General features: G+C 53.5%; 1 protein-coding gene and 1 non-coding gene across 4 annotated transcripts; one reads left to right on the top strand and one right to left on the bottom strand.

Moving 5' to 3' along the window:
- Positions 162-26,287, top strand: JUP (junction plakoglobin). 3 transcript variants are annotated; one of them, XM_013972225.2, is made up of 15 exons: positions 162-304; positions 12,120-12,335; positions 14,721-14,980; positions 15,216-15,454; positions 16,219-16,420; positions 17,252-17,396; positions 17,523-17,626; positions 19,412-19,750; positions 20,947-21,102; positions 21,311-21,430; positions 23,231-23,381; positions 23,488-23,609; positions 24,668-24,707; positions 24,993-25,158; positions 25,502-26,287. In XM_013972225.2, exons 2-14 carry the CDS (start codon positions 12,128-12,130, stop codon positions 25,142-25,144), a joined length of 2,238 nt encoding a protein of 745 aa, XP_013827679.1. In that variant the 5' UTR covers positions 162-304; positions 12,120-12,127; the 3' UTR covers positions 25,145-25,158; positions 25,502-26,287. The 3 variants fall into 3 exon arrangements, with proteins under 3 accessions (XP_013827679.1, XP_017920586.1, XP_013827680.1); XM_018065097.1 differs by having other exon boundaries at positions 12,123-12,335; positions 24,993-26,287; XM_013972226.2 differs by lacking the exon at positions 162-304 and adding an exon at positions 2,821-2,845 and having other exon boundaries at positions 24,993-26,287.
- On the bottom strand, positions 23,764-23,836 carry TRNAG-UCC. Its single transcript has one exon. It is a non-coding gene; the product is annotated as a tRNA-Gly (tRNA).

The following is a 27,926-nucleotide window of genomic DNA, read 5'->3' as shown; positions in this document are numbered from 1 at the left end:
ATAAACAGAGGCGGCGGTGAAAGGGGACTGGACGCGAGACTCCACCCCCTCGATGGGACAGTCTGGCGAGGCAGCCAGTGAGCCCACATCGGCGGGTGGGCGTCTCCCTTAGGGGCGGAGCTACGAGGGGCGAGAGGCGTGGCTTGGCTGTCAGGTCCCTTCGCCTTTTGTTCGGTTACCGAGTTGCTGCCTTGGCCAGAGTCTGGAGCAGCCGCCGCCCGAGCGCGCAGATCTCAGTTCGCAGCCAGCGCCGGCTCCCATCCCGGCCCGACCCCTACCCAGCCCGGCCAGGCTCCAAACGCAGGTGCGGACGATCGGTGGGCAGGTATAGCTGGGGCGAGGGAAGGGTAGAGAGAGGCCGAGAGGCCGATCCCTGTCGTCTATGGGCAGGTAAGAGCCGGAGCCAGGGAGCGCCACCCTGCACTGGCGGCAGGGGGCGCGCTGGGGTCCTGGGCGCTGCTACCAAGCGGGCGCGAGGTTCGGGCGGAGCGCTACTGGGGGCTCTGGGAGAGGGCGCGGAGGGGTCAGGGCAGGTGCCTCTGGATCGCGCCTCCCCTGGGGCCCGCGGAGCTCTCTCGACGCCGCGTCCCTGACTCTGGCCCTGCCTCTTGCGGGGGAGACTTTCACCTGCTCGGCCTGCTTCCCAGCGCTCACTCTGTAGTCAGGAATTTACTGTTTGGGAAACTTGCTGCCGCTGGTCTCTTTGGGGCCACCCTCACCCCACCTCACGCGTCATCCTCGCTTTCCCTCCCTCTCTACTCCCCCAGGCCTGGGTGGGGCCCTATTGTCTGCGCCCGGTTTGCCCAACTCTGGGGGCTGAGCGCACATTTTCCCAGCGACGCGGGCCCCACCTGCCAAGCAGGTGAGCACAGGGAATCCAGAGGCCCTGCCCTCCAGCTCTGCGAACCCAGTCGGGACTGTACCTGCGGCGCCTCCCTCTGCTCCGCTCCCTGGGTGCCGGGTTCCTAGCTCTGCCATCGGAGGCGGGATGGGATGGCAGTGGGATTGGAGCTGGGCCCGGCTTCCCCGTGCAGCCGGTGTCTGGCACCCGCGTCAAGAACTGGGGTCTGGGCGGAGGGGTTGTGCACGCCTGGAGAATTCACCCGCCCAGTTACCGCAGCTGAGGCTTCCAGAGTGTTATGGGAACAGAACTACCCTTGCTCTCTGTCCTTTTCTTGGAGGAAAAAATCACCCCAAACAAACTTTTCAGGAAGTATTTACCGCAGCTTTCCCTAGAGCTTTGCCTGCCTCCTGGCCCGGGGCTTCCCCTCAGGCTTAAGGGGTCCTTCCCGGAGCAAAGTCCCCTCCCCCATTCGTCCAGGCTGAACCTGGGCTAGTGCCTGCGCTGTGACCCCGTCCACCCTGCCCCCACCTCCATCCTGTTTGCTGGGCCCCTGGGGCCTGAGATGGGGCCCGGAGTAAGGGGGGGCGGTGGGTGGGCCAAAGGGGAAACAGCTTCTTCCTTCTCTTCCTGCCTCCGGGGACCACCACACCCCCTCGCAGGAGGCCTGCCCTACAGGCTCGCTCCCGATCTCCGCCCCCCTCCCCAGGAATGGGGGTGGGGCAGGGCCGGGCGGGGGGAGCGATTGCTCTGGTCTTTTTTTTCTCTGTCCCATCCCCCACGTCATTTAGCTGGCTGGTGACTTGAGTCCGAAAAGCGGAGCGATAGGGCTGGATTTCCATTAAATTTCTAGGTTTTCGAAGGTACATTCCTTCTGGAGGTTTTCGCACCCACCCCCTTTCCTGAGAGAGTTCGAAGGGGAAAGGAGGAAGGCTTCAGCAGGAAGGGTTTCAGGCAGAGCTGCTTTCGCCGCCGCTGCCTGCCCCCTCCTCCCGTTTCCTGAGAGCCCTTTCCCTGGCCTCCTTGGGGGAACAGAGTAGGGGATGTAAGAGCCAGGCTCCCCTTCAGTCCTGGGATAAAGGGAAGATTCAGGGGGTCAGGGTTGCTTGCTCTGATTTGCTTGGGAAGACCCTTCCTACCCTACAACTCTACTGTGGGGGTAAATGGGAGAGTGGGGGTGAAGGTCAGAACCCTCCCCGCCCCCCAGGAGTGCCCTGGGTCAGGGGGGTCCCCATGCCTCTTTTGCTCCAGTGGGTGTCACAAGGGCAAGGAGTTTGGGCAAAATAACCTGATTTCCCTCTTCTCTGTGCCAAAGTGGAGGAGGGGAAGGCATTGTAATTACACTGGTTAGATGGTTAGTTTAGCTAATCTGGTTTGTGGCTGCGATGAAAAGATAATATTGAGGTGCGGAAGTATTGCTAGGAGGAGCAAACCAGCTACTTACTGGACTGGAGGGAGAGGGGAAAAGGTAGGATCCAAGTGGTCACTTCTTGCTAGATCAGACCTCAGCTAGAAACCCTCTCCCTCCTTTCTCCCGGACCCACCCCAAACCCCAGTTACACCCTATTTCCTCTGGAACCTCTGTTTGGGCTGCCAAGGATGAGGCTTTGAGAATGCATTGTGTAAAAGGGTACCGATCAGGCAGGTACAGGTGAGGGGGTTCTCTCCCTGGCCTGGGAGTGCTTGGGGAAAAGAGCCACCTTCGAATGAGATGGGGGCAGCTGACTCCTGTACAGAAGAGCTGTTATTTGGACAGATATTATAGTGGGGCAGTTCTGAGCATAGGGATTTAGACTTGGTTTGAGCTAGGTTTGGTTCCCAGCTCTGTCACTCATTTCCCATTGGAGTAGTCACTTCACCTGTCTGAACCTCAGTGATCTCCTGAGCAAAATTGGTAACTTAAAAGACAGGGGACTACTTACAAATTCCAAGCACTTTCATTAATTATTCTCATTTAATCCTTACGATCATCCTTCTAGGCAAGCATCGTTCACCATTCTACAGGTGAGGAAATGGAAACTCAACTCAAGGGAGTTAAGTAACTGTCCAGTATTGCACAGCGAGACCTGAGCAGGCATTTGGGTCCTTTGGCTCCAAGCCCAGAGCTCGTCCTGCTATATCACTCCACTGAGGCTCTGGGAAGAATTTTTCTGCCACTGCTTTTTTTAAGAGCCTCTGCTTGGGAGTCTGGTGAGATGAGAGTTCAAAGGGGCCCAGGATGTTGTGTGTGGGTGGTGAAGGTGGGGGCAGGTTTGTCAGGGGTGACTCATGTCCCAGCCTCCAGCCTTCTGAAACCTCCCTGCTCCATGGCTTGGTTTTCTGGAGGGGGCTGTTTCCCAAAGGCCAGGGGCTGTGGCGGATGTGTGGAGGAGGTTGTGACAGGGAGAGGAGGGCAGGGGTCAAAGCTGCTGCTGCCTCCCGGCTTGAGCTGGGCAGAACCACGGACTTTTCTGGGTTTGTCCGTGTATAGGAAGTGGGAGTTGTCTGCTTTGCTGGGGGCTGGGGCTGTGCCAAGCAAGTCGGGGGTGGGGGTGAGGTGGGGTAGGGGGAGCTGTTCCCTGGGGAGTAGAGAGAAATGAGAGTCAGATTTAGGACTGGGCTGGTGTCCTACTGGACTCTACCAGTCAGCGCTGCCAGGCTGCTCTTGGGCAGGAAGTTGGCTATCCTCAGCTTTGGAGCTGGGAGCCCTGGGGGCTGGGAGTAGATTTTCTGCTGCTGAGAAGGCCTTTCTGGTCATGGGGGTGGGGTCAGCAGAGCCTTGGTCCTGGAGGGAGGGGCTGGTGTCCCTGTCCTCAGACCCGCCTGGCTCTGGCACATCTGCCAACTGGCCACCTGACACCCGGATGGACCTGGGAAATGGGCCTCTATCTGTTTCAGTACAGCCTGGGTACTGAGCCTGTCAGCCTTGGGCTTCCAGATCACTTGAGGTCAGGAGCGGACCCTAGGCATGGGGAATTACTGATCCTGCAGAAGAGAAGACTGAGGGGACTTGATACAACAGATGAGGAAAGAGAATGAACTCAGTCCTGGCTAATTGCTACAAAGAGGGGGACAGGCTTGCAGTTTTCCACCCTTACCTCCCCTGCACCTCCCACCCAGAACACAGAAGCGATCAGGACTCTTTTTTTTCAATCTTTTAAAAAAATTATTTATTTTTAATTGAAGGATAATTGCTTTACAGTATTGCATTTGTTTTTACTGAACACCAACATGAATCAGCCATAGGTTTACTCATGTCCCCTCCTACTTGAACATCCCTCCCACCTCCCTCCCCAAGTTGATTTCTTTTTCTTCTTTTTTTTTTTTTTCACCTTTTTGGCACATGGGGGTCTTAATTCACTGACCAGGGATTGAACCCGCACCCCCTGCATTGGAAGGCAGAGTCTTAACTACTGCGCCACCGTGGAAGTCCCCAGGATGCTTATGGAAGGAATGGAGGCTAGACAGGAAGAAGGACTTCCCACCTGTTAGAGATGAGGTCTTGAGTTGATAAGTAAGAGGGAGATGCCAATGGAGGCTCAGAGTTGACTCTTCTCTGAAGCAAATGAAGCAGGGCCCCATCCATGTGAGTTGGGGAGGGCCAGCCTACCCTAAGAGAGCAGGCAGGAATCACTACTGTTTGGGGGCAAGTCTGAGGTCTGGTGGGTCCCTGCTGGGGAAACTTTTAGTCTTGTGTCTTCTGGGAGGAGATATTTGTCTCCTAGAGGGGCAGGGAGCCATGAGCCACTTACCCACTAACCCCTGCGAAGAGAAAGAGCAGTGTGACTGGGGCAAGTCATCAGGGTTTGTGTCTCTGCAAGGGACACCATGAGGCCTGCCTCCTGGGTTGAATCTGGTGGAGGTCTTGGGAGGCATGGACTGCCTTGATTTCCAGAAGCTTCTTTGGCCAGGCCAAAGAGAAAACTCTCTGACCACTCCCCCTTTGCTCAGCCTCTTGGCTCCTCAGCTGTTGGGGGCCCTCGGGGCAGGAAGCTCAGCTTTCTGTGACCTACGGAGTGTAGGTTAATAGGTCAGCTATCTTTCCTCACTGTGGGGACAGCAGATTCTTGTCTCTGGCAAGTGGCAGGCATGGAGGACAATTGAGACAGGGCTGGCAGTCAAGACACTGCTTATTTGGGGGTGAGCGGAGGTTGTACTCACTATGACTCCCCCTCCCGCTTGATTGAAAAAGTAATATCTGCTCACTTTGCAAAATAGTTGGAAAGTTTAGGAAAGTTTATGAGAGAAGAAAAAAAGTCATCCATAATCCTATCCTTTGAGGTATCTACTGCTAACATTTCTTCCCTTCTCTTTTCTTAGCATGCTCCTGTTTCTCAGCCTTGCTCTTGGATGATCTCATGCTGTGTATACAATAACAAATTTTAACCAAACCATTATCCAAATCCTGGTTTTCTCCAGCAAATGCTGAACAGGGAAGTAACAGTTGGATCTTTCTTGCTTTTCCAGGAGGTCAGGCAGCAATCCCTGCAGAATGAAACTCTAGGGAATCACAGCCTGAGGGGTGGACACAAGCTGGGGTTGGGCTCTCCAGGCCCCCCTGGGGTGGTTGGGTGGGGACAGCAGGCACTTGTGTATTGAGATATGACACTGACCCTAGTGAGTCTTTAGCGGTTGTTTCCTGAGGCTGGTAAAGCGTTTTTCCATTCCCAGGAGTCTTGGTTTGGGGGTCTCTGCTGGTTTGGGATTTTTGCCCACCCAGGGTCCCCAGCAGGGAATGGATCTCCAGCTGGAGTCCTCTCCAGGGGAGCCCGGAGATTCCCAGGGTCCAGCCACCTGGCCGGGCATTTCCCTCTCCTTCAAGTCCCCTTCATTTTCCCACCCTGGTTTGTTTGCTTTGGGCAGGAGCCCAGAAGGAAGAAAATAAACAGCAGCTGGGTCGGCCTGACCTGAACCTCCTCCACCCCCAGCCAGGCCTGGGCCGCTGCTCGGCTGTCTTCCAGACCGGAAGTGAGGGGTTTCCTCCGGAAGCTCAGGATGGGCTTCTGTGTCTTCTCCTGGGCCTAGAGCCCTGGCCATGGCTGGTGCCCACTTCAGACTCTGCCCATTTGGAATGACCAGTCTGATGGGGGAGACCACAGTTTTGGCCAAGGAACATCTCGTCCACGGGTGGGGGTGTTTCTCCTGGAGCCACTAGTCTGAGGGGAGTGGCCTCTCTGGGAAGCCCCAGCCTGACGAGGGGGAGACAGGGCTCTCAAGGGAAGTAGTCACGTCTCTGTACTTCTAGAGTCTGTTTCCGACTGTGCTTGGGCCCGCCGGCCAAGTCTCTGCTGGAGCCAGAGAGAGTGAGGAAGGGTGGGGGCTGGTGACCCTGCAAAGCCCAGCCTCTCCCCTGGGGCTGCTATGCGGGGAATGTCCAAGCGTGATTGGCCTGCCCGCCCCCGACTGAAGACCGCAGCACATGTGACCTGGGAGAGGGGCAGCACTGTTTCTGCCCCTTCCCCTCCCAGGACCTGGATATAACTCATCCTTCCCAACCACACCCTGCTCCCCCAACCCCAGGGCCTCTGGCCTAGGACCAGGAGGCAACTCCCCTCCTAGCCCGTATCTGAGAGGTCAGGGAAGAGAAGCTTGGGTCTTAACCTTGGGTGTGCGTGCATGCTAAGTCGCTTTAGTTGTGTCTAACTGCGACCCTATGGACTGTAGCCTGCCAGGCTCCTCTGTCCACGAGATTCTCCAGGCAAGAATACTGGATTGGTTGCCGTGCCCTCCCGCAAGGGATCTTCCTGATCCAGGGATCGAACCTGTGTCTCCTACGTTGGCAGACAGGTTCTTTACCACTAGCACCCCCCTGGGAAGCCCCTGGGGTACTGGGTCCTAAAAAGCAGGCTGGCTGCCGGCTACCTTACCGGGCCCATCTTTGCTGGCCTCCTCTGCAACTTCTTTGCTTTCCTAATGGAAGGACACTTGCCTGGGTTCTTCCTATCAACAGAGGCCTTCTGCAGTCATGGTTGTGTACCATCCACAAAACTTAACAGTGGTCTGAAGAAAGCAGTGTCTTGATTGTCTCCACTTTATTTTTGGCTGTGCCGCTCAGCATGTAGGATCTTAGTTCCCCGTCCAGGGATTGAACCCATCCCCCTGCAGTGGAAGTGTGGACTCCTAACCTCTGGACTGCCAGGGAAGTCCCAGTCTCTACTTTACAGAGGAGGAATATGAGGCTTCAAGAAATCACATGACTTGCCCAAGGGCACAGGGTCAGTGTGAGGTGGGGCTGGATGGAGATTTCCCCTGACTGCACCCTGTCCTCAGTCCCCTTTCTCTGTCACTGCCTGAGCCCGTGATCTGCATCTGCAGAGTCTGACCTCTGGCCCAAGGACCTTCTGGAAGCCCTGCCTGCTCTGCTGCAGTGCTTCTGAGCCAGGGCCCAGCCACCGCTCGGGCAACCAATTCCTGTTCTGATTTCCAGATGTCTGATTGAAACTTGATGTCATACAGCCCAGCCCAGCTGGCGGGGGAAGGAGCCTGTAGCTCTGGTGGGAGTTTTTAAATTTATTTTTAATTTTTAAATATTTTTGGCCGTGCTGCACTGCACATGGGATCTAGTTCCCTAACCAGGGATCGAACCTGTGTCCCCTGCAGTGGAAGCGCAGAGTGCTAACTCCTGGGGAAGTCCTGGGAGTTATTTTTTTATTTCAGAGCTGGGCTGCACTCTGCCAGGACAGTGTTGGGTTTAAAGTGCCCAGTGACAGCCCACTGGGTTGGCCATGCAGAGGAGGAAGCAGGAGTGGAGGGCAGAGTGTGCCCCAAAGCATCCTCATTGCTTGCTTGCAGATTCCTGGCCAGTGTGGACCAGTGGGAGAAGGGTCCCTTGCACCCCCCTCTCCAGGGCCCCTGTTCTCTCTTCCTGCCCCTTGCGAGGTCCCCATCCCATCCTGTGATCTCTGAGCTGGCTTCTTCCTCCTGTGTCGCCAACAATAGAACCACTGCTAAACAAAGCACCCCCATTCAGTTCGGAGCCCCGCCCTGTGTCTGGCTCTGCCCATCTCCGGCCAGGGTGCCTGGGCAGGGCCCACGTCTGTCTCGCCTCCTTCCACCCTGGCTCTGACCAGGGGCATTGTGGTGGGTCTCCAGATCCAGGGCCGAGAGGGATGAAACCGAACTGGGTGCAGCCTCCTCCACCCTGGGAATTGCAAAACCAGCATTTTGGTTTCTTGTGAGAGAATTCCCCTAGTTCTCCTGGGGAGTATGTGAGAAGAGGTGGGGTTGCTTGACAGTCCTGCCTGAGGTCTTAGTTAGATCTTTCCTGTGCTGAGAGGAGCTCCCTCCACCATCCTTTCTTCATGAAGAGTTCTGTGTGTCTTCTCTGAACTGCTTTCTACCTCTGACCTTGCCCACCCTCAGCCTTTTCTTGACTACCATGTTATCCCCAGAATCTTAGATATCAAGGTTTCTCTGAGATCACCTGGGCCACCGTTTCTGTGGATTAAGCACAGAGAGGGAAATGTGTTGCCCAAGGACACACAGCACGTTGCCAGCCAAGCAATCAGACCTGTGATTCCTGATTTTGGAGCAGCCAGTGCTTGGCTCCACCTATGCTCCCTTCAGCTCCCTGCCTCCGGTCTCTCTGCAGGTGTCTGGCATTCTTTCCCTGATTCCAGGGTTTCCCCTCTTCCCCCAGATGCCCTGTTAGGAGCCAGGGGAAGAGGCTGGTTGGCAATGAGGCAGACCTGGGCTTGAGCAGAGCACCACTATTTTTCAGTGTGGTACTTGTTTCCTCATCTAGAAACTGGAATAATCAAATGCTGACCAGGGTTGCTTCTAGGAAGCATGAGATTCATTTGCTAATTAAGACACACACCCCGGCCTCCATCCTTCCACTATGGTGGATCCTTTGACCTCATTCTGGGCAGCTGTCCAGCCCTCAGCTTCTCTTAGCTCCAGACTTGGGCTGGTAGGGGTGCTGAGGGGCCTGCTAGGAAACACCTCTCTTATGGCTAGCCTTGACCTCAAGGGTCCCTTTGGATCTGGGGCCAGCGAGTGGATTGTTCCTTAGGTTCTGGCCAAGGCCCGCATCTCTCACTTGGCTGAGAAGCGCCAGGGGTAGGTGATGGTCTTTACTGGGAGCAGCGTTTTCTGGCTCAGATAGGCTGTTTTTACTGATAGGGCTGGAGATACTCAGTTTTGTGTTTTTAATAACTCACTATAGAATAAACAAGAAAAGTTATACAATCATCTCAAGAGATGTAGAAAGATCATTTGGTAACATTCAGCATCCATGGCAGGCAGGCCTGGAACTCAGCCCCAGCAGGGCCTTCCTTCTGCCTCTGAGTGCTAGTTTGAAATTTTTTTTTAAATTTTTGGTTGTTTTTTCCATTGGAGGATAACTGCTTTACAATATTATGTTGCTTTCTGCCCTACATCAGCATGAATCAGCCACAGGGAGATGTCCAGTTTGTCCTCAGCAAATCTGGCTGAGGCTCGGCAGCCAGATGGCAGCTCAGCTGTCTGCCTGGCGAAGTGGCCTTCACAGGGTTAATGCAGCTGTCTTTACTGACGCAGTTTCATCTTCCTTCTCCGGGCTCGGATGTCCAAGGCTTCCTGCCTGAATTTTCTCCCTGGGGGCTGCTCGGAGACAGGCTTTCTGTGTTCTCCTGTGTTCTCTGTCTTGTCTCTCCAGGGAAGGCAGGAGTGCTGGGTGGGCAGCGTGTGCTTAGGGCAGGGGCGAGGGGGAGGGCTCCCCCTGAAATAGCTGCATGGCCTGGAGAGCAGCTGGGCACATCTGGCGGCACCGAGCCTGCTTCTGTTTATCAGCCCGAAACTCTGAGTCACTTGGGGTGATGGGAGGAGAGGAAAGAGGCTGCAGGGAGTGGGCCTGGCTCCTGCCTCCGCCTGTTCCAGGTGTGCTTACAGGCAGGGGAGCGGAGGGGTCACCATAAAAGGCAGGGAGGCCTGAAGGATCACTGGCGTCCTCCTGGGAGGTGGCGCTGGGCCTGTCCGGGAAGACGTATCTGTGGTGACCTTTGTTCCTGGCGATGGACCAGGCTCACCAGCCACTGCAGCCTCGTCCCCGACTGGTCTCCAACGCAATGGGACAACAGGTTTGAGGTGCTGGGTGCTGCCTCCCCTCTGGGTGGGCCAGCCTGAGGTCTACTTGCCATCTGAGGCCATACTGGGTGTGCACAGACCACGGACAGGTGTCACTCACACCCAAGCCTGGTCCCGGCTCTCATTTCTCTGCTGTGCCCCCTCACCCGGTGGAGCCTCAGTTTCCCCATCTGTAAATTGGGAAGCAGAGCATGTGCTTTGAAACCCACTTGTGAGGATGTTGGCTGTCTTGAAAGGCACCAGGTAGGCCCTCACCGGGATGCAGCTTCTCTCATCCCTCTTCCTGGCTGTTGGACTCTGGAGGTCAGCACCCGAGACAAGGGAGCTGGACAGACCAAGTAGGAGTCACCTCGCTGGTACAGTCAGGCCCAGCTATTCATGACCCTCAAGTGTCCCCAAGTCTGAATAGTAGCAGTGACTCCCCTGAGGCCTGCTCCACCCTGAGGAGAGAACACACCCTGGGGAATACTGATACCCAGCCATGGCCACCGACATTGAGCACCTACTGTGTGGCCAGGTGCTCAGCTGGGTTGGTGGTGGGAGGTGGTGCTGCCCCATTTTACAGATGAGGATGGGGGTTCAGCTGAGCAGTGAATGGCCCGGAAGTATGTGGCTGAGGTCTGAACTGGTTGGTGGGACTCAGAATTCTGGGGAAAGCTTCTGAGCTGGAGTGCCGGAGAGATGGGGTTCTTAAGGCCTGAGCCTCTGGGGTCACTCATGATCCTGCCTCATATGCAGAAGATTCTGGAGTCTCTGAGGCTCCCAGAGAAACCTGTCTGACAGCTTCCCTGCCCCACCCGCTTTCCCAGTTTCCCACCCAGTGCCTGGGGTGTAGTTGCCTCACCTAGCAGCCCTTCCCAGGAGCCCCAGTGGATGTGAGTGGGCCTTCGGGACCCTAGAAGTTGCTGGAGGCTCTGAGTGATGTCTTTTGCCCTGGAGGTTTGGGGCTGTGGGCTGCAAGGTGAGTGAGCCCGTTACCGCCAAAATCTTGGCTTTCTCTGTGCATTGAAAGTGAAAGTGAAGTCGCTCAGTCGTGTCCGACTCTTTGCGATCCTGTGGACTGTAGCCCATCAGGCTCTTCCGTCCATGGGATTCTCCAGGCAAGAATACTGGAGTGGGTTGCCATTTCCTTCTCCAGGAGATCTTCCTGACCCAGGGATCGGACCCAGGTCTCCCGCATTGCAGGCAGACGCTTTAGCCTCTGAGCCACCAGGGAAGCCTGAATTTAAAAATACAGAGATAGAACTTAGAGGAAATAGAAAGGTAGCTTTAATCCTCAGCCGGCAGAGGGGGAGAACACAGTAGGTTTGTGCCTCAAGAACTGTTTCTCCCTCTTCCATAAGGAATCTGAAGGGTTATATAAAATGAAGGCTCGCAGTCAGGGGTAGGTGATGAGAAACAAACAAGGATTTTGCAGCCTCTTCTTACATTGTTTCAAAAGCAGTCATAGGCTGGCATCAGGTAGCCCGGTAATTGGGTCTGGCAGACCCAGTCCTGAAGCCCAGTAGTTGAGCCCACTGTCTTTTGTGTATTGTAGTGTGGCCTTCTTTCTGTAATGCAAAAAGAGAGAAAACTACCAGGGGTGGTCTGCAGAGAGAGTGCTGTGAAGGTGGGCACCAGATACAGGATGTAATTAGCATGAAATCAAAGGATGATAGGCACAAAATAGAGCTTAAGCGGAGTTAGGGGGGGAAAAGCAAACTTAGTTAGACTACAGGTTTGTTGTTCAGTCACTAGGTTGTGTCTGACTCTTTGTGACTCCGTGGACGGCAGCATCCCAGGCTTCCCTGTCCTTCCCTGATAAGGAACAGTTAAAGTGAAAACTAGGGGTAATCTGGCTTGCTCACTCTTCTCTTTATGATGTTCTTTGTTCTCAGGAAAGAAAAGAAAAACTCATTCTCCTTTGTTCCTTTTCACTGCAATAAACCCAGGGCTGGGTTGGAGCACCTGGCCCTTTAAGGCACCTGTCCCCTGGGGTTCATCCCACCCTGGGCTGGAGGTCAGAGATACAAGCCCAGGACTCACACCGGCTGTCCCACCCTGGGCAGTCCTCCCTGGGTTTGGTCCCTTCTGCCTCCCACCCTCCTCCACAGCCCACTGGGGCCCTTGGGGCCATGGTTGGGGGAAGGGATGACGGGCAGGGCCTGGGGAGAGGCTGGAGATGGGGGCCGTGCCAAGTGATGGGATGTCCCGCCTGGTCAGCTAATTTCCTGCCCCTCTTCTGTGTCCCCAGCAGCCACCATGGAGGTGATGAACCTGATCGAACAGCCCATCAAGGTGACCGAGTGGCAGCAGACATATACCTATGACTCTGGCATCCACTCGGGGGCCAACACCTGTGTGCCCTCGGTCAGCAGCAAGGGCCTCATGGAGGAGGACGAGGCCTGCGGGCGCCAGTACACACTCAAGAAGACCACCACCTACACCCAGTCGGTGCCCCCGGGCCAAGGTCAGGACCCCTGGGGACTCTTCTGTGGGGCTATCCCAGCAGAAAAGCAGCTGGCTCCTGGAGGGAGGTGAGGGTCAAAGGAGGCAGACCTCAGGAGGCTCCCAGTCTTCGGAGGGAGGCCCAGCTCCGGTGCTTAGACTCATCAGTCTGAGGGAGGAGGCTCAGCATCTTCGCAGCACCCCTCCATCTGGGAAGGAGGCAGATTCCCGTCCCGTGAACCTCTAATAAGAAGGAGAGGCATAGACCCTGCACGCGAGTCTGATGGAAGAGGCACAGTCCTTGCCATCACCCTCAGGGAACCCAGAGGCTCGGGGAAGACACAGTCCTTTTGCTCAAGTATGCAGCGGGGGCAGAGCCCAGTTCTGGGGCTTCGTCAGGATGGGGATGCCTGCCAGCCCAGGGTGCCCTGCCTCTCTGGGGGAAAGGAGAGTCCAGTCCCGACTGTAGCCCACAGATGGCTCTAGGGCCCTGAATGGTGTGGTACGGTGAGCCCTGGGAGCTGGGGAGGGTGGAGGATAGATGGTGGCAGCCCGGGGCACTGCAGTGCTCAGCCTCTGCACCCTGGGGGGCTCCTTCTGCCAGCACGCAGAGGCCTCTCGGCTTGGCGGGGCCAGGCATCGCGTTGGTTGCTAAAGTGCAGTATCCAGGCGGGAAAGCCAGGTGGATGTCCCCTCCTTCTCAGCTAATGGGAGTGGGGAACCTCTGTCTCCCTCTCCTCTGGGCTTTGGGACACTCACCAGGGCAGGGCTGCCTGGAAAACTGGGGTACCTGTCTCTGGGACTTCCAGACTTACCAGGGGGTGGAGCCTGGACCCACCTGAGAGCCCTTCTCCTGTTTTGTGAATCCCACAGTCCCAACTTGCCCTGTCATCCATTGTATTCTATTGGGTGACCCTCTGGTCCTCTATTTGCTACTGCTGCTGAGTCACTTCAGTCATGCCCGACTCTTTGTGACCCCCATGGACCACAGCCCTCCAGGCTCCTCTGATCATGGAATTCTTCAGGCAAGAATACTGGAGTGGGTTGCCATGCCCTTCTCCAGGAGATCTTCCTGTATCTCCTGCATTACAGGCAGATTCTTTACCGCTGAGCCACCAGGGAAGCCCCTGGGCCTCTATTTAGCTGACCATATAATGGGAGAATTGCCTCCTTTGGGGAGGTTGAGGGTGTAATTAGAATCACAAGATTTCAGGGTTGGAAAGAGACAGGTTGTATCATCCTACCCCTACCTGATTGTTAAGGGAGGAGCATAGAGTCAGGGTTGGGTTCTGGAGTCAGGCTGTCTGGGTTCGGGTCCCAACTCGGGTTCTTATAACCTCTTTGTGTCTCAGTTTTCCCATCTGTAAAGTGGAGATAATAATAGTCCTTGCCTTGTAGGGTTGTAAGATTAAATGAGAAAAATATAAGGACAGCGCTTAATTCACTGCTGGGCACATAGTAAGTATAGGCATAGGACTTCCCTGGTGGTCCAGCGGTTAAGGCTCTGTGCTGCCAATGCAGGCGACGTGGGTTCGATCCCTGATTGGGGAACTGAGATCCCACATGCTGTGCAGCATGGCCAAAAGACCTTTAAAATAGTATAGGCACACTTTTTTTTTTTTTTTTTACAAATTGAAGATTTGTGATAACTGCATGGATCAGGTCTATATGCGCCATTTTCCCAGCAGCATTTGCTTACTTCAGGTCTCTGTATCATGTTTTAGTAATTCTTGCAATATTTCAAACATTTTCATGATGATTCTCTTTGTGATGGTAATCTGTGATCAGTGATCTTTGATAATGCTGCTATGACTTGTTGAAGACTCGGATGACGGTCATCATTTTTTGGCAATAAAATATTTTAAAATTAAGATATGTACATTTGTTGGACACAATGCTGTCGCACACAAGATACTACAAATAGTGTAAACATAAGTTTTATATGCAGTAGGCAACCAAAAAATTCATGACTCTCTTTACCGCAATATTCACTTCTTTGTAGTGGTAGGGAACTACGTATCTTTTATATATTATACATTATATAACCACAATATCTTTTAGGTATGCCTGAACTCAAAAAATGTTAACTATTCCTTTTAATAATGATAAACTCTGACCTTATTTTTAGTGATATGTGCCAGGCACACGCATCCTTTCTTTTAAGAACAATTCACACCTATTACGTCATTTAATTCTCATAAGAATTCTCTGTGATGAACAGAACAGGAGGTGCCCCATTTTATCGCTGATGACCTGAGGTGATGACGACCTCCTCAAGGTCACTGGTTAAAGGCAGAACTGCGAGTGGTGGACAGGAAGTCAGCCCAGAGAGCCCAGATGGGATGCCTGCTCCCCAGTGTCCCCCTGCCTGCTTCCTGCAACTCCGTCCCTCTCTGCTGGCCCCCAGGTGACCTGGAGTACCAGATGTCCACGACTGCCAGAGCCAAGCGGGTGCGGGAGGCCATGTGTCCCGGTGTGACAGGAGAGGACAGCTCACTGCTGCTGGCCACCCAGGTGGAGGGGCAGACCACCAACCTGCAGCGGCTGGCCGAGCCATCCCAACTCCTCAAGTCGGCCATCGTGCATCTCATCAACTACCAGGACGACGCTGAGCTGGCCACCCGGGCCCTGCCTGAGCTCACCAAGCTGCTCAATGATGAGGACCCGGTCTGTGAGGGCCTGGCCAGGGTGGAGGCAGGACAGGGAGGGGAGAGTCAGGGGTTTGCAGGATAGGGCCCTGCCCGGGTGGAGAGAGATCATTGACCCAGAGCCTCATCAGTGGGAAGTCTGACCCGAGTCTGTCTGAGCTTTGTGGAGGTGTCTCCTGGCCCTTCCTTCTCACAGTGGCAGCCATCTCGGCCCGTCTGCTCACTCCCTCCCCTCCTCCTCCTTACCCCCCGAGGTGGTGGTGACCAAGGCGGCCATGATTGTGAACCAGCTGTCGAAGAAGGAGGCGTCTCGGCGGGCGCTAATGGGCTCGCCCCAGCTGGTGGCGGCCGTCGTGCGCACCATGCAGAACACCAGCGACCTGGACACCGCCCGCTGCACCACCAGCATCCTGCACAACCTCTCCCACCACCGCGAGGGGCTGCTTGCCATCTTCAAGTCGGGCGGCATCCCTGCCCTGGTCCGCATGCTCAGGTACCCACCCCTACTCCATGCAGGAGCCAGGGGCGTCCCCTCCCTTAGACTTCCTTGGTCTTCCATAGATTTATTGAGTACCTACTGTGCCAGGTGCAGAACCAGGCTCAGTCCTGATGCTCAGCTCCCCACAGCCTAGCAGGGGAGACAGGCAGGTAACTCTCAGGTTATTTATCAGGATACAGTGTAGATGAGGGCAAAGGTGTGCCCAAGATTGGTCAGTGGAGTTCCAAGCAGCTATGCACTCTGATGGCAGGGGGTTGACAGAGGAGAGGACTTCGACTGGTGTAGATGATGGGAAGAGTATTCTAGGCAGAGGGAACAGCCTGTGCAAAATCCCCTGCCACCTTTATCTTTCCCTGCCTTGCAATGTTGAGGGGCCTTTTTCCTGATCCCCATACCCAGCTGCGAGTTCCTTGAGGGCGGAGATACTGATCTGACTCCTCTCTGAGTCCCTTGCAGGCCTTTCTAGCATGATCCCTTCCACATGGCAGTTACTCAGGTGTCCAGGGGACCAACTCAATAGGGACAGGTATGCTTAGCACCGAGCTGGGAGTCCAGAGCAAGAGGAGTCATGGTCTCAGCGGAGAGAGGAGAGGTGCTGCGTGCTCTGTTCATAGAAATGAGACTGGACTCAAGGGACAATGAAATTTTAGTAAAGAGCTAATTCCATAGAGGTGTCAGTATTGGGGAAGGCTTCCTGCAGGAGGTGACCCACATTTACCTGGAACCTGACTCACATGAACCCTCTACCCCCATCCCAGCTCCCCTGTGGAGTCGGTCTTGTTCTATGCCATCACCACGCTGCACAACCTGCTGCTCTACCAGGAGGGTGCCAAGATGGCAGTGCGCCTGGCAGACGGGCTGCAGAAGATGGTGCCCCTGCTCAACAAGAACAACCCCAAGTTCCTGGCCATCACCACCGACTGCCTGCAGCTCCTGGCCTATGGCAACCAGGAGAGCAAGGTGGGCTGAGCCCTATCGTCTTCACACAACCATGTGCTTCCCCCAGTGCTTCCCGTCCCCAACCAAGACCTGCATCCTCCATGCCATCCCCCTCCATCCAACTGCAGCTTCGGGTCACTGCTTCCTTACTCTTTTTAGGTTAAATGTATATATGTAAATTCTGATGTCATGTTTCATCATACTACTGAATATTTTGAGGACAAGGGAAAGAAAAAATGATCCTCACACAACCATGTGCTTCCTCCAGTGCTTTCCTATGGGCATTTTTTATACAGTTGTAGTCATAACAATTTACAACTTGGCATGTTTTCTACTAATGTATGATATTAAAATTATTATTATTGTTTTTTGCTACTCTGTCCTCAAAACCACCCTTTATAAGAGCAAATAGCATTTCATTAAATGGAGACTCCAGACTTTATCCTGAGGAAGGGCATTTAGGTTGCTCCTGATCTTCAATTTTTATGAACAATGCTTTAATGAACATATTCAAGACACAGCTTTTCCCAAAAAGTAGGAATTTTTTTCATCAGTAGGGTTAAGGGTTTTTAATATTTCTAAGCTTTTACAAAAATTTCCAGGTACTTTCCAAAAGGATTCCCTTATTTACAATGCCATCAGCAGCAATGTATGTTAGTAGTCTCACCTCATCCTTGCCAGCATTGTGTATTATCATTTTTTTCAATATTTGGCTTATTTAATAGTCACAAAAGCTATTCAGGTTTTGGATGAAGCTCAGTAATAACAGCTCTGTCACCTACCCTCCCTTCTTTCCTTGTTCCTTGCCAGAGACCCAATGTGTCTCACACTCATTTCCCCCCTCCCCCACAGCTCATCATCCTGGCCAATGGAGGACCCCAGGCCCTCGTCCAGATCATGCGTAACTACAGTTATGAGAAGCTGCTCTGGACCACCAGCCGCGTGCTCAAAGTGCTGTCCGTGTGTCCCAGCAACAAGCCTGCCATTGTGGAGGCTGGTGAGTACTGCAGCCCGTGAGGATGGCCCACGTAGCCAGGTGGGTGGGAGCGGGGCCCCTGACCAGCCACAAGGGTCAGTCCGCTGTGCTCCCCTGTGGCTGACATGTGCTCATCTCCTACCCCAGGTGGGATGCAGGCCCTGGGCAAGCACCTGACGAGCAACAGCCCCCGCCTCGTGCAGAACTGCCTGTGGACCCTGCGCAACCTCTCGGATGTGGCCACCAAGCAGGTGAGGGAGGTGATCAGGCCTGTGTCCCACTCCTCAGCTGTCTTACTGCGTCCAGCCTCCTGTCTGGGAGTCTGACCTTAGAAGCCTGAGGCCTCTAAATCTTGCTCCACTGTGGCTGAGGCTGGAAGTGCCCTTCATCCCTTTAGCTAAAGGCTCTAATCCCTCTGAGGGGTTTCGGAAGAGAACTAGAGGAAAGGGGCTGATGGTTCCAAGCTGGGGTTCAGCTGGTACCAGAGGAGCAGTTACGCGCTTGACGTTGGGCAGGGAGCAGTAGTGTGCAGGCGATGGCTTGGGGGCCCTGGTGGCTAAAAACAACTTAAGGAAAAAATGCAGTTTGGGGACAAGTCTTCTGGTTCCTCCTTTAGATCTGTTTGTCGTTGCTAAGAATTACATCAATAGGCTGCTTATTGAGAACCCCCCACGTTCTAGGCTCAGTTAAGCACCTGGGACACTGGCTTCTTTACCCCTTTCAGTACCTGGAGGTAGAGTGTGGGGCTAGTTATTAGCTGAAGAAACAAAGGCTCAAGTGGTACATATATACAGAGGAATATTACTCAGTCATTAAAAAGAATTAAATAATGCCATTTGCAGCAACATGGATTGACCTAGAGGTTATTATACTAAGTGGAGTAAGTTGGACAGAGAAAAGACAAATATCCTATGACATCACTTACATGCAGACTCAAAAAAATGATACAGACGAACAGATTTGTAAAACAGAAACAGACGCACAAACTTAGAGGATGAATTTATAGTTACTAGGGTGAAGACTGGGGGGCAGGGATAGATTGGGAGTTTCGGATTGACATGTGCACACTGATATATTTAAAACAGATAACCAACAAGGACCTACTGTATAGCACAGGGAACTCTGCTCAGTACTCTGTAATGACTTAAGTGGGAAAAGAATTTGAAAAATAATAGATACATGTATATATAACTGAATCACTTTGCTGTACAACTGAAATTAACACAACATTGTTGATCAACTATACTCCAGTATAAAATAAAAATGTTAAAAAATTTTCAACTATATCCAATATAAGATAAAAATTAAAAAAAGAACATTTTCAACTGTACTCCAAGAAAAAATAAAAATTTTTAAAAAAGAAATTTTTCATAGAACGAAAAGAAAGAAACAGGCTCCGGGAGTTAAGAAGTGGCCTTGGTCATGGCTAATAGACAGCAGAGTTGGGATTTGAACTCAGGACTGTCTGTCCCCAGCACCTGGGGTTTCATATTCTGCCACAAGGCCCACGTGGCTCTCCCTGGGAGAAATGAGGTTTCTCGCTTAGGGATGTTTCTTGAAGGCAGATTTGGCTTGGGGACCACTGAGTGTGCAACAGCAAAGGCTCAGAAAGGGAAGAAGCATATAAAAGTGGTTCAAGTGGGCCACTGAAGCGTGGCTCAACAGCTTCATTCTGGCCCAGGGGCCTCCCTCGGCCTGAGTCGAGTCCTGTCCGGTCTGAGGACCCAGAGGAGGAGTCGAAGGGGCTGGAGAAGAGAGCATGGGGCTTAGAGATAGGCTTGGGTTCAGATCTGGCCCATGAGCTGTGAGTCTGTGAGCCAGGCCCTCAACCTCTCTCAGCCCCAGATCCTCCATGGGTAGAACTGCCGTCTCACAGGGAGTCGGCAGGATTGTGGGACTGAAGATTCTCAGGGCCCACGGAGTCTGTACTGAGTGGGCTGGAGACCCCCACTGAGGCCATCTCACTCCCCTGGACATACTTGGAAGCCCCGTGCTTGGGGTTTTCCCTCACTCTCCACTGCTTTCCCCGACCCCAGGAGGGCCTGGAGAGCGTGCTGAAGATTCTAGTGAACCAGCTGAGCGTGGACGATGTCAACGTCCTCACCTGTGCCACGGGCACTCTGTCCAACCTGACGTGCAACAACAGCAAGAACAAGACGCTGGTGACGCAGAACAGTGGTGTGGAGGCGCTCATCCACGCCATCCTGCGTGCGGGCGACAAGGACGACATTGCGGAGCCCGCTGTCTGCGCCCTGCGCCACCTCACCAGCCGCCACCCCGAGGCTGAGATGGCCCAGAACTCCGTGCGTCTCAACTATGGCATCCCGGCCATCGTCAAGCTGCTCAACCAGCCCAACCAGTGGCCACTGGTTAAGGTACTGCCCGCTGCCCGGTGGGGCCAGGCGAGGGGAGGAGCCCCGAAGACAGGATTAGAGCCTCCACAGTCCATGGTGGCCCTGCTCCCGAGACCCAGAATCCTATCTTGTAGCTTGGCCATCAGCTAGAATAGAGCTTCAGAGTTGAAGGCGCACAGGACCTCCCTGGGCAGTCTCAATTCAACTGCAGGCTCAGATTCGGTAGGCCTGGGGTGGGCCTGAGACTCTGCATTTCTAACGAGCCCCCAGGTGATTTTGGTGGTCCACGGGGTACAGTCGTTATGCTAGAGGGTCTGGATGTTCAAAGTCATCCTCATATGAATGGATGGGTGAGGTCACCCTCATCTATACATTCTAGCCCCGGAGACATGGAGAAGCCCTGAAGGGCTGGCAGTGATCAGAAAGTGAGACCACTTCAGCCCATACTCAGGAACTTGTTCCTTTGGCCACACGTGGATGGAAGGGTGTCAGGTGTCATGCGTCCTGCTCAAACTCAAGAAGGATGCTAAAGACACAGAGGGTAGAGAGGGTTCTGGGGACACTCGGGGTCTGCCACTGGGAGCCAGGGAACCTGGAGGCTGCCTGGGAAGAGGACAGATGTGCCAGTTCCGTGCCACAGACAGGGGAGGGGAGGGTGAGCCAGGACAGAGCTATAGGTGTGTGACACCTGCTGCCAGAGAGTGAGGGAGCGACTATAGACGGGGTCTTGTCAGAGGGCACCGGAGCCAGCTGGCAGGGTGGGAGCCTGGGGCAGAGACCTCATTCCAGATCCCACTGCTTCAGCTGGATTACATTGTGAGTGTCACCAATGCAGGAGGCTTTCGGGTCAACCTGAGCGAGGACTCCCTGATAATCAGAGTTTGGGAACCATCAGAAAAGCAAGACTATATTGTCCGTGAGGGAGCGTTAAGAGAGAGGGAACAGGGGTGAGGGTCAAGGCATGGGGGCTGGTGGAATATTCTGGAATGGATTTTAGCATTTTAGCAAGGGCTATTAGAGTCTGACATGAGGACCAACAGATCGTATGGAATAAGGGGCATGGGCTGGGAGAAGCGTCATTCTCTGGAGGAATTCCAGCACATCCATGGCTGGCCTCGGGGAGAAGAGATGAGGGGGAAGGAGGAGATGATGCTGGAGAAGTGGGATCCTCCAGATGTCCACGAAATGCCCTTGACGGGTGCCCTTTTTCTTGCCAGGCAACCATTGGCCTGATCAGGAATCTGGCCCTGTGCCCAGCCAACCATGCCCCACTGCAGGAGGCAGCGGTCATTCCCCGCCTTGTCCAACTGCTGGTCAAGGCCCACCAGGATGCCCAGCGCCATGTGGCTGCTGGCACACAGCAGCCCTACACGGTAAGTGAGCTGCTGGGGCCTGTGACCGCCTGCCCTGAGAGTCTGGCTGCCTTCTGTGTGAAAGTGTGTGCACATGAGTGCGTGACTAGGGGGGCAAGTTGCGACTGAGGCCAACTCCAAGGACCAGTGAGGTTTGCCAGTGTCCTGGCAGGGGGTGACCACTCCCTAGGCTCACAGTTGCTATACCCCAATGGCTCCTCTCGTGCAGGATGGCGTGAGGATGGAGGAGATTGTGGAAGGCTGCACTGGAGCCCTGCACATCCTCGCCCGGGATCCCATGAACCGCATGGAGATCTTCCGACTCAACACCATCCCCCTGTTTGTGCAGGTGAGTCTAGGGCAGGTGGGCAGGAGAGGTTTCCCCCAACACTTGCTTTCCCCCACTGCTGAAATGGGAATGTTTGAGGCAGTCTGGGCCGAGCATCAAGAGGTCTTTGGAAGCATTTGGAGAAAAGTGGCCACACCAGACATGATCACTTAGCAAATTCCAACATGGGAAAGGCTTTCCAAGCTCAGAGGTAAAGGAAGAGTCCACAAACGAAAACAGCAAGTATTCTTAATGTCAGAAACAACATTAAGGATTTAATGTCAGAAATAGCCTAACATAATTGAAACGTAAACAGCAAACTGGAAAAATATTTGCAAGCCTCGCAACAGACAAGAGTTTAATATCTTTCATATAAAAGGCTCATTAATATTAAACCTCAGTAGTTATCTACAGAGAGGCACATGTAATTCCCAGGTGGTTCATAAACAGTGCTCTATCAACCCCAGGAGTTTAAAAGAAATGAAGCTTATCCCACAGGGAGAGCCCATTTTCCACTATCAAATTGGCAAAGAAAAAAAAAAAAAAGGGAGTGCTTTGTGCTGGTGAAGATGTGATAAAATGGGCAGTCTTATACTCTGCTGGTGGGAAGCTAAGGTGGTAAAACCTCTCCAGGAAGCAACTTTGTGATGTGTATAGACAGCCTTGAAAATACTGGTATTCTTTGATCAAGTAGTACAGGTCTGGGACTCTCTATGAAATAACGTAATTTAAAATGTGGCATAAATGTATATGTGCAGCTGACAATTATAGTGTTACTAACAATAACTGAAAATTAACTGACTGTCCAGTGATAAGAGAATGGTTAAAAGAAGAATGGTCCATTATATCATGTGGACATAGACAATGGTGTTGAAGAATTTTCAGTTTTTGAATTTTTTCCCTTTAATTATTAATGTTCAGTGTAAGGAACCTATGCTGGTAGCTACTTCCACTTGTGATGGATGAGCTTTTTTAATTTCCATTGTTGTTTTGCTTTGTAGCATTCTCCTTCTCTCCTGAGTACCAGTATGAACTCATAATTTTTTTGTTTGTTTTTTAGCCATGTTTCTTCTCAGGCTGGCAGTTAGTTCCCTTAACAGGGATCAAACCCAGGCCCCCTGCAGTGGGATAGCAGAGTCTTAGCCACTGGGCCACTGGGGAAGTCCCTGAACTCATAGATTTTTTAAGGAAAAGTTACTGAATAATATGGGAAAATGCTTTATGCTACAACGTCTGATTAAAAAACAGGAATCAGGGACTTCTCTGGTGGTCCACTGGTCAAGACTTCGCCTTCCAGCGCAAGGGGGTACAGGTTTGATCCCTGGTTGGGGAGCTAAGATTCCACACGCCTGGAAGTCAAACAAAACAAAACACAACACAAGAGAACATAAACCAGAAACAATATTGTAACAAATTAAAGAAAAAATGGTCCACATCAAAAAAAGTCTTAAAAAAAAGAATCAAATACGTGTTTATGACTATGATGAAAAACCAATGGAAAGAAGCTGTGTCTGGGTAGGGGGTTGTGGCGGGTTTTTTTAAATTAAAAGAATTAAAAAAAAATCTTTTGGCCTTACCTCAAGGCTTATAGAATCTTAGTTCCCCAAGGAGGGATTGCACCCACGCCCCGGTACTCAAAACAGCCTTAACCACGCCATCACCAGGGAATTCCCTGCGTTTCCTTTCTTTAGATTTTACTTAGACTTTTCACACTTTTTACTATGGGCTTGAGTTATATCCGAAAATGGGAGGCCGAGATTGGCAGGGTGGTGAGGTGTGTTGCTGGCTCGCCTCACGCCCACCCCGCGCCCCTCGCCCCAGCTCCTCTACTCCTCCGTGGAGAACATCCAGCGCGTGGCCGCCGGGGTGCTGTGCGAGCTGGCCCAGGACAAGGAGGCGGCGGACGCCATCGATGCGGAGGGCGCGTCGGCCCCACTCATGGAGCTACTGCACTCGCGCAATGAGGGCACCGGTGAGGGGCTGGGCTGGGCGCAAAGGGGCGAGGAGGGTGAGGAGGGAGGCTGGGGGAGGTGGAGGCGAGCACCTGACCTTCCTGGCCTGTCCTTTTCCCTGCTCAGCCACCTACGCCGCTGCCGTCTTGTTCCGCATCTCCGAGGACAAGAACCCAGATTACCGCAAACGGGTGTCTGTGGAGCTCACTAACTCCCTCTTCAAGCACGACCCTGCCGCCTGGGAGGCTGTGAGTATCCTGGGCTGGGTCGCAGTGTCTGGCTGTGCAAGTTGCGTACTGCACAAGGACAGCACTTTGTCAAGGGTGTGTGGGGGGTGTTACCATCTTGTCAGCCTCATAGATTTTATTTTATTTTTTTAATATGCCGAATGGGGGACCTTAGTTCCCTGACCAGGGTTTGAACCTGGGCCCCCTGCAGTGGAAATGCAGAGTCCTAACCACTGGATTGCCAGGGAATTCCCAATAGATTTTAATTTTATAATTGAATCATTTATGACAATTTCCAGCAGATGAAAGTAATAGGTTGGACCGTCTACTGTTTTTGACCTACAAAATGGCAGTTTTATGTTCAAACTGATATAAAGTGTTGGGGCAGGAGTGCCTTTCCCTAACTTGCACAAAGGTGCTGTTACAGGCTGGCGGCTGCCCTGATCCTGTGTGGGGCCGCTTCTGACACCCGTTCTCTAGTCCTCTCCCCAACACTCCCCTCCCCAGGGCTGCTCTAATGCTGCAGGTGCCTCCAAAGGGTCTTTGCTTTTCCTTTGGCCCCCCTTTATCTGTTGTTTTTTGGTTGCACAGCATGTGGGGTCTTAGTTCCCTGCTGCTGCTGCTGCTAAGTTGCTTCAGTCGTGTCCGACTCTGTGCAACCCCAGAGATGGCAGCCCACCAGGCTCTTCTGTCCCTGGGATTCTCCAGGCAAGAATACCGGAGTAGGTTGCCATTTCCTTCTCCAATGCATGAGAGTGAAAAGTGAAAGTGAAGTTGCTCAGTCGTGTCCGACTTCGAGATCCCATGGACTGCAGCCCACCAGGCTCTTCCGTCCATGGGATTTTCCAAGCAAGAATACTGGAGTGGGGTGCCATTGCCTTCTCCCTGACCAGGGATCAAACCTGTGCCCCTTGCATTGTAAGTGTCTTAGCCACTGGACCACCAGGGAAGACCTCCTTGGCTCCTCAAGAGAAACATCTCTTGCTGCTCTTCTCTCCCCACCTCTCCCGTCCCAGTCCAGAGCGTGTGTTTTCTCCGTTCCCCTCTCCCCTAATGTTTCTCTCTGTCTCCGTCCTCAGGCCCAGAGCATGATCCCCATGAATGAACCCTATGCTGATGGTAAGTGAGTGCAGAGTTGCGCAGGACCCTGGAGTGCTGGGGCACAGGGGCGTCCTGTGTGGGTGTGTGTGAGCGAGGGAGCAGCTTTTTGTTCACTGGGCCAAAGGACCAGTGACAGTCACTGTAGTGTTCACACCAACTCCTGGCAGGTCCCTGACTTGAAGTCCAGGTCTCTCAGTGGTGGTGGGGGGGGGGTCCAGCCCACTGGGGCAAGAAGGGGTGGAAGGTGTGGCTGAGGGCTGTCCAGACCCTTGCAGAATAGCCTGAGACCCTTCTCCTTGCCAGACATGGACGCCACCTACCGCCCCATGTACTCGAGCGACGTGCCCATGGACCCACTGGAGATGCACATGGACATGGATGGGGACTATCCCATTGACACCTACAGCGACGGCCTCAGGCCCCCCTACCCAACTGCAGACCACATGCTGGCCTAGCTGCCCGGACCCTAGTATGGCGCCCCCTCCCCCTGCTTTGCAGCTCTCTCTCCCCCTGTGGGCTGCTGAGACTTGGGCTTCCCTTCCCTTAGGACCCCCTTCTCACGGGAGGCCTCTCAGGCTTTCCCTGAAACCCTGGCTCCTTTAAGGGGGAGCAAGCATGGGGCCTCTGGGTGCTGAGCTGCCCCAGGGAAGGCATGCCTTGCCTGCCTTGTTCTATTATCTTTGCTCTGGGCACCGAGTTCCTGCCCCTTCTGTAGATGGCGGGTGGGTGACACAGGAGTGGCACAAGCTTCCAAGGGCCATGGACCTGGCCTAATCCCTGTGTCTATGTCTGCTCCCCCCCAACCCCCCCAGGTGCGGTTCCCCATCTGAGAGGTTCTCCGTGCAGGTGATGGGGCCAGATAGCCAAGTGCCTGAACCTGGGCAGCAGGGCTGCAACTTCCTGCCGAGCCCCGTGCCTCCAGAGGTCCTCTGTGGGGTCTTTCTTGGGATAGTGATCTGCTCCTGCTTTTCTGTTCTGGGCTGTGGGTCCAGGGCCTGATACCCCATTCCCACCCCTGAGGCCCTGGCACTAAAATTTAAGACTCGAGGCACCCACCTTGTCCCCCCCTACCAAAGCTCCCCCCTCCTCCCAGGGTGCCCGTCTCCAGTGGCTTGGGCCCCACAACTCTGGCTTCTGATTTGGTCACTGAACTCCAACTGTGCTGAGCCCCCGGGATCTCCAGGCCCCAGGTTCAAGGCCAAAAGGCCCAGAATCCAAAGCTTGTCTTGGAAAGTTCAGGGATCCTCTGGGAAGATGGGGGGGGAGACACGGAGAGATTGTCCCCGCCCCAGGACACTCAGTTGGCTTTGGCCCCTCCTAGGGGAGCTTGGGGACAGCGCCCTGGAACCCTCCTCCTGCCAACACAACTACCCTAGCTGACCCCCGAGAAGTGCTCTTGGCTGACCCCTCTGGTGTGCGGTGAGGGGCTTTCTCTTCCTCTTCCTATTTCAAACTCCCCACCACCACCTCCTGCACATGGGTGTTGGGGGCTGAGGGAGGTCCCAGCAGAGTTTTATTATGATCGCTTTATGTTTTTGGTTATTGGTTTTTTTTTTTTTGTATAGACCAAAGCAAAGAAAATAAAACTAACACACTGATCTGATGGAGTTTGTTTGAGGGAGAGGATCGAGGGGGACGGAGCTCCCTTAGCCTGGTACCCCCTCAATGGCTGGTTCCTGAGTGTCTGTGGCCACCTTGTGTGTAGAAAAGGCAGGAGTGGGGAGAAGCGGAAAGAAGGGAGCATCCATGAGCTGGAGTTGATTTAATTAATACATATAACTCGAAACCTCAGGAGGGGTGAAGAGCTGACTAGAGGTGAGTCCCCCCTTTGGAGGACTGCTGCTGCTGCTAAGTCGCTTCAGTCGTGTCTGACTCTGTGCGACCCCATAGTTGCCAGCCCACTAGGCTCCTCTGCCCCTGGGATTCTCCAGGCAAGGACACTGGAGTGGGTTGCCATTTCCTTCTCCAATGCATGAAAGTGAAAAGTGAAAGTGGTGAAAGTGATTGGAGGACACCAGGCCATCTTTATCTCTTCAATGGGGACCCTCCTTGCTGGCCTCTCAGCCTACAGCCTGCTCTCCCTGCCCAACCCCCCAACCCCCCCATGCAGCCTTAATGAGCACTGGCTGATTTCTCCTGAGCAGAACACTCCATGTGGCCTATGGCTTGGAGGCCAGGTTCCTTTCTGGTCTGTGGTGGGCCCGGCCCAGCCCCTGCCTGCCTCCTCTCCCCTGTTCCTGCAGCCAGCATCTTCCAAAGCTGTTTCTTGACGCCTGATCTCGGCCCATGCTGTTTCCTCTGCTTTCATTTTATTTTATTTTTTTTCTGCTTTCATTTTATCCATCACAGTGTAACTGACAGCTTATGTGATGGTCCTGCACTGATGTCCCCAAATTCTCCTTCCTGGAGAGGGCTGAGTATGACACACATGTGGCCCCTGGGGGCCTTGCCGTCACCACATCTATTTCATGTCTACACCTGCCTGGAGCTCGGGTAGTGGAGGGAGGCAGTGGCACAGAGGTATTGGGGACAAAGCAGGGAACCCAATTAGGATGAGGCTGTGAGGTGCAGGCGAGAGGTGATGAGACACTGAGCCAAACTCCACTGAGATGAAATGGGAGGGAGAACAGAATTTTTATGGACCACAAAATGTGGTTTTTATTTTTTGCTGCACCATGCAACTTGTGGGATCTTAGTTCCACAACCAGGGATTGAAACTTGGGAGTAAAAGTGAGGAGTCCTAACCACTGGACCATCAGGGAATTCTCACAAGAAGGTCTTTCTTGAAAGATCAGTGCACTTTCTCATACTCTGTGTTCCAGGCCTGTCTGGTCTGCTAGGTTGCTGTAACAAAATACCATAGACTCGTGGCTTAAACCATGGACATTTATTTCTCACAGTTCTGGAGGTTGCAAGTCCAAGAGCAAGGTGCCAGTAGATTCCATGTCTGGTGAGAGTGCCCGTGGCTTGGAGATACCACCTTCTTGCAATGTGCTCACGTGGCCTTTCCTTGATGCCCACTCATGGAGAGAGATTCCCTCCCTCTCCTTTGTTGTTGTTCAGTTGCTAAGTCATGTCTGACCCCGAAGACTACAACACGCCAGGCTTCCCTGTCCTTCGCTTTCTCCTGGAGCTTGCTCAAACTCATGTCCATTGAGTCGGTGATGCCATCCAACCATCTCATCCTCTGTTGCCCCCTTCTCCTCCGGCCCTCAATCTTTCCTAGCATCAGGGTCT

The sequence above is a fragment of the Capra hircus genome, chromosome 19 (genome assembly GCF_001704415.2).
Source record: "Capra hircus breed San Clemente chromosome 19, ASM170441v1, whole genome shotgun sequence".
Lineage (NCBI taxonomy): Eukaryota > Metazoa > Chordata > Mammalia > Artiodactyla > Bovidae > Capra > Capra hircus.
This window is presented reverse-complemented; position numbering and strand designations above follow the sequence as displayed.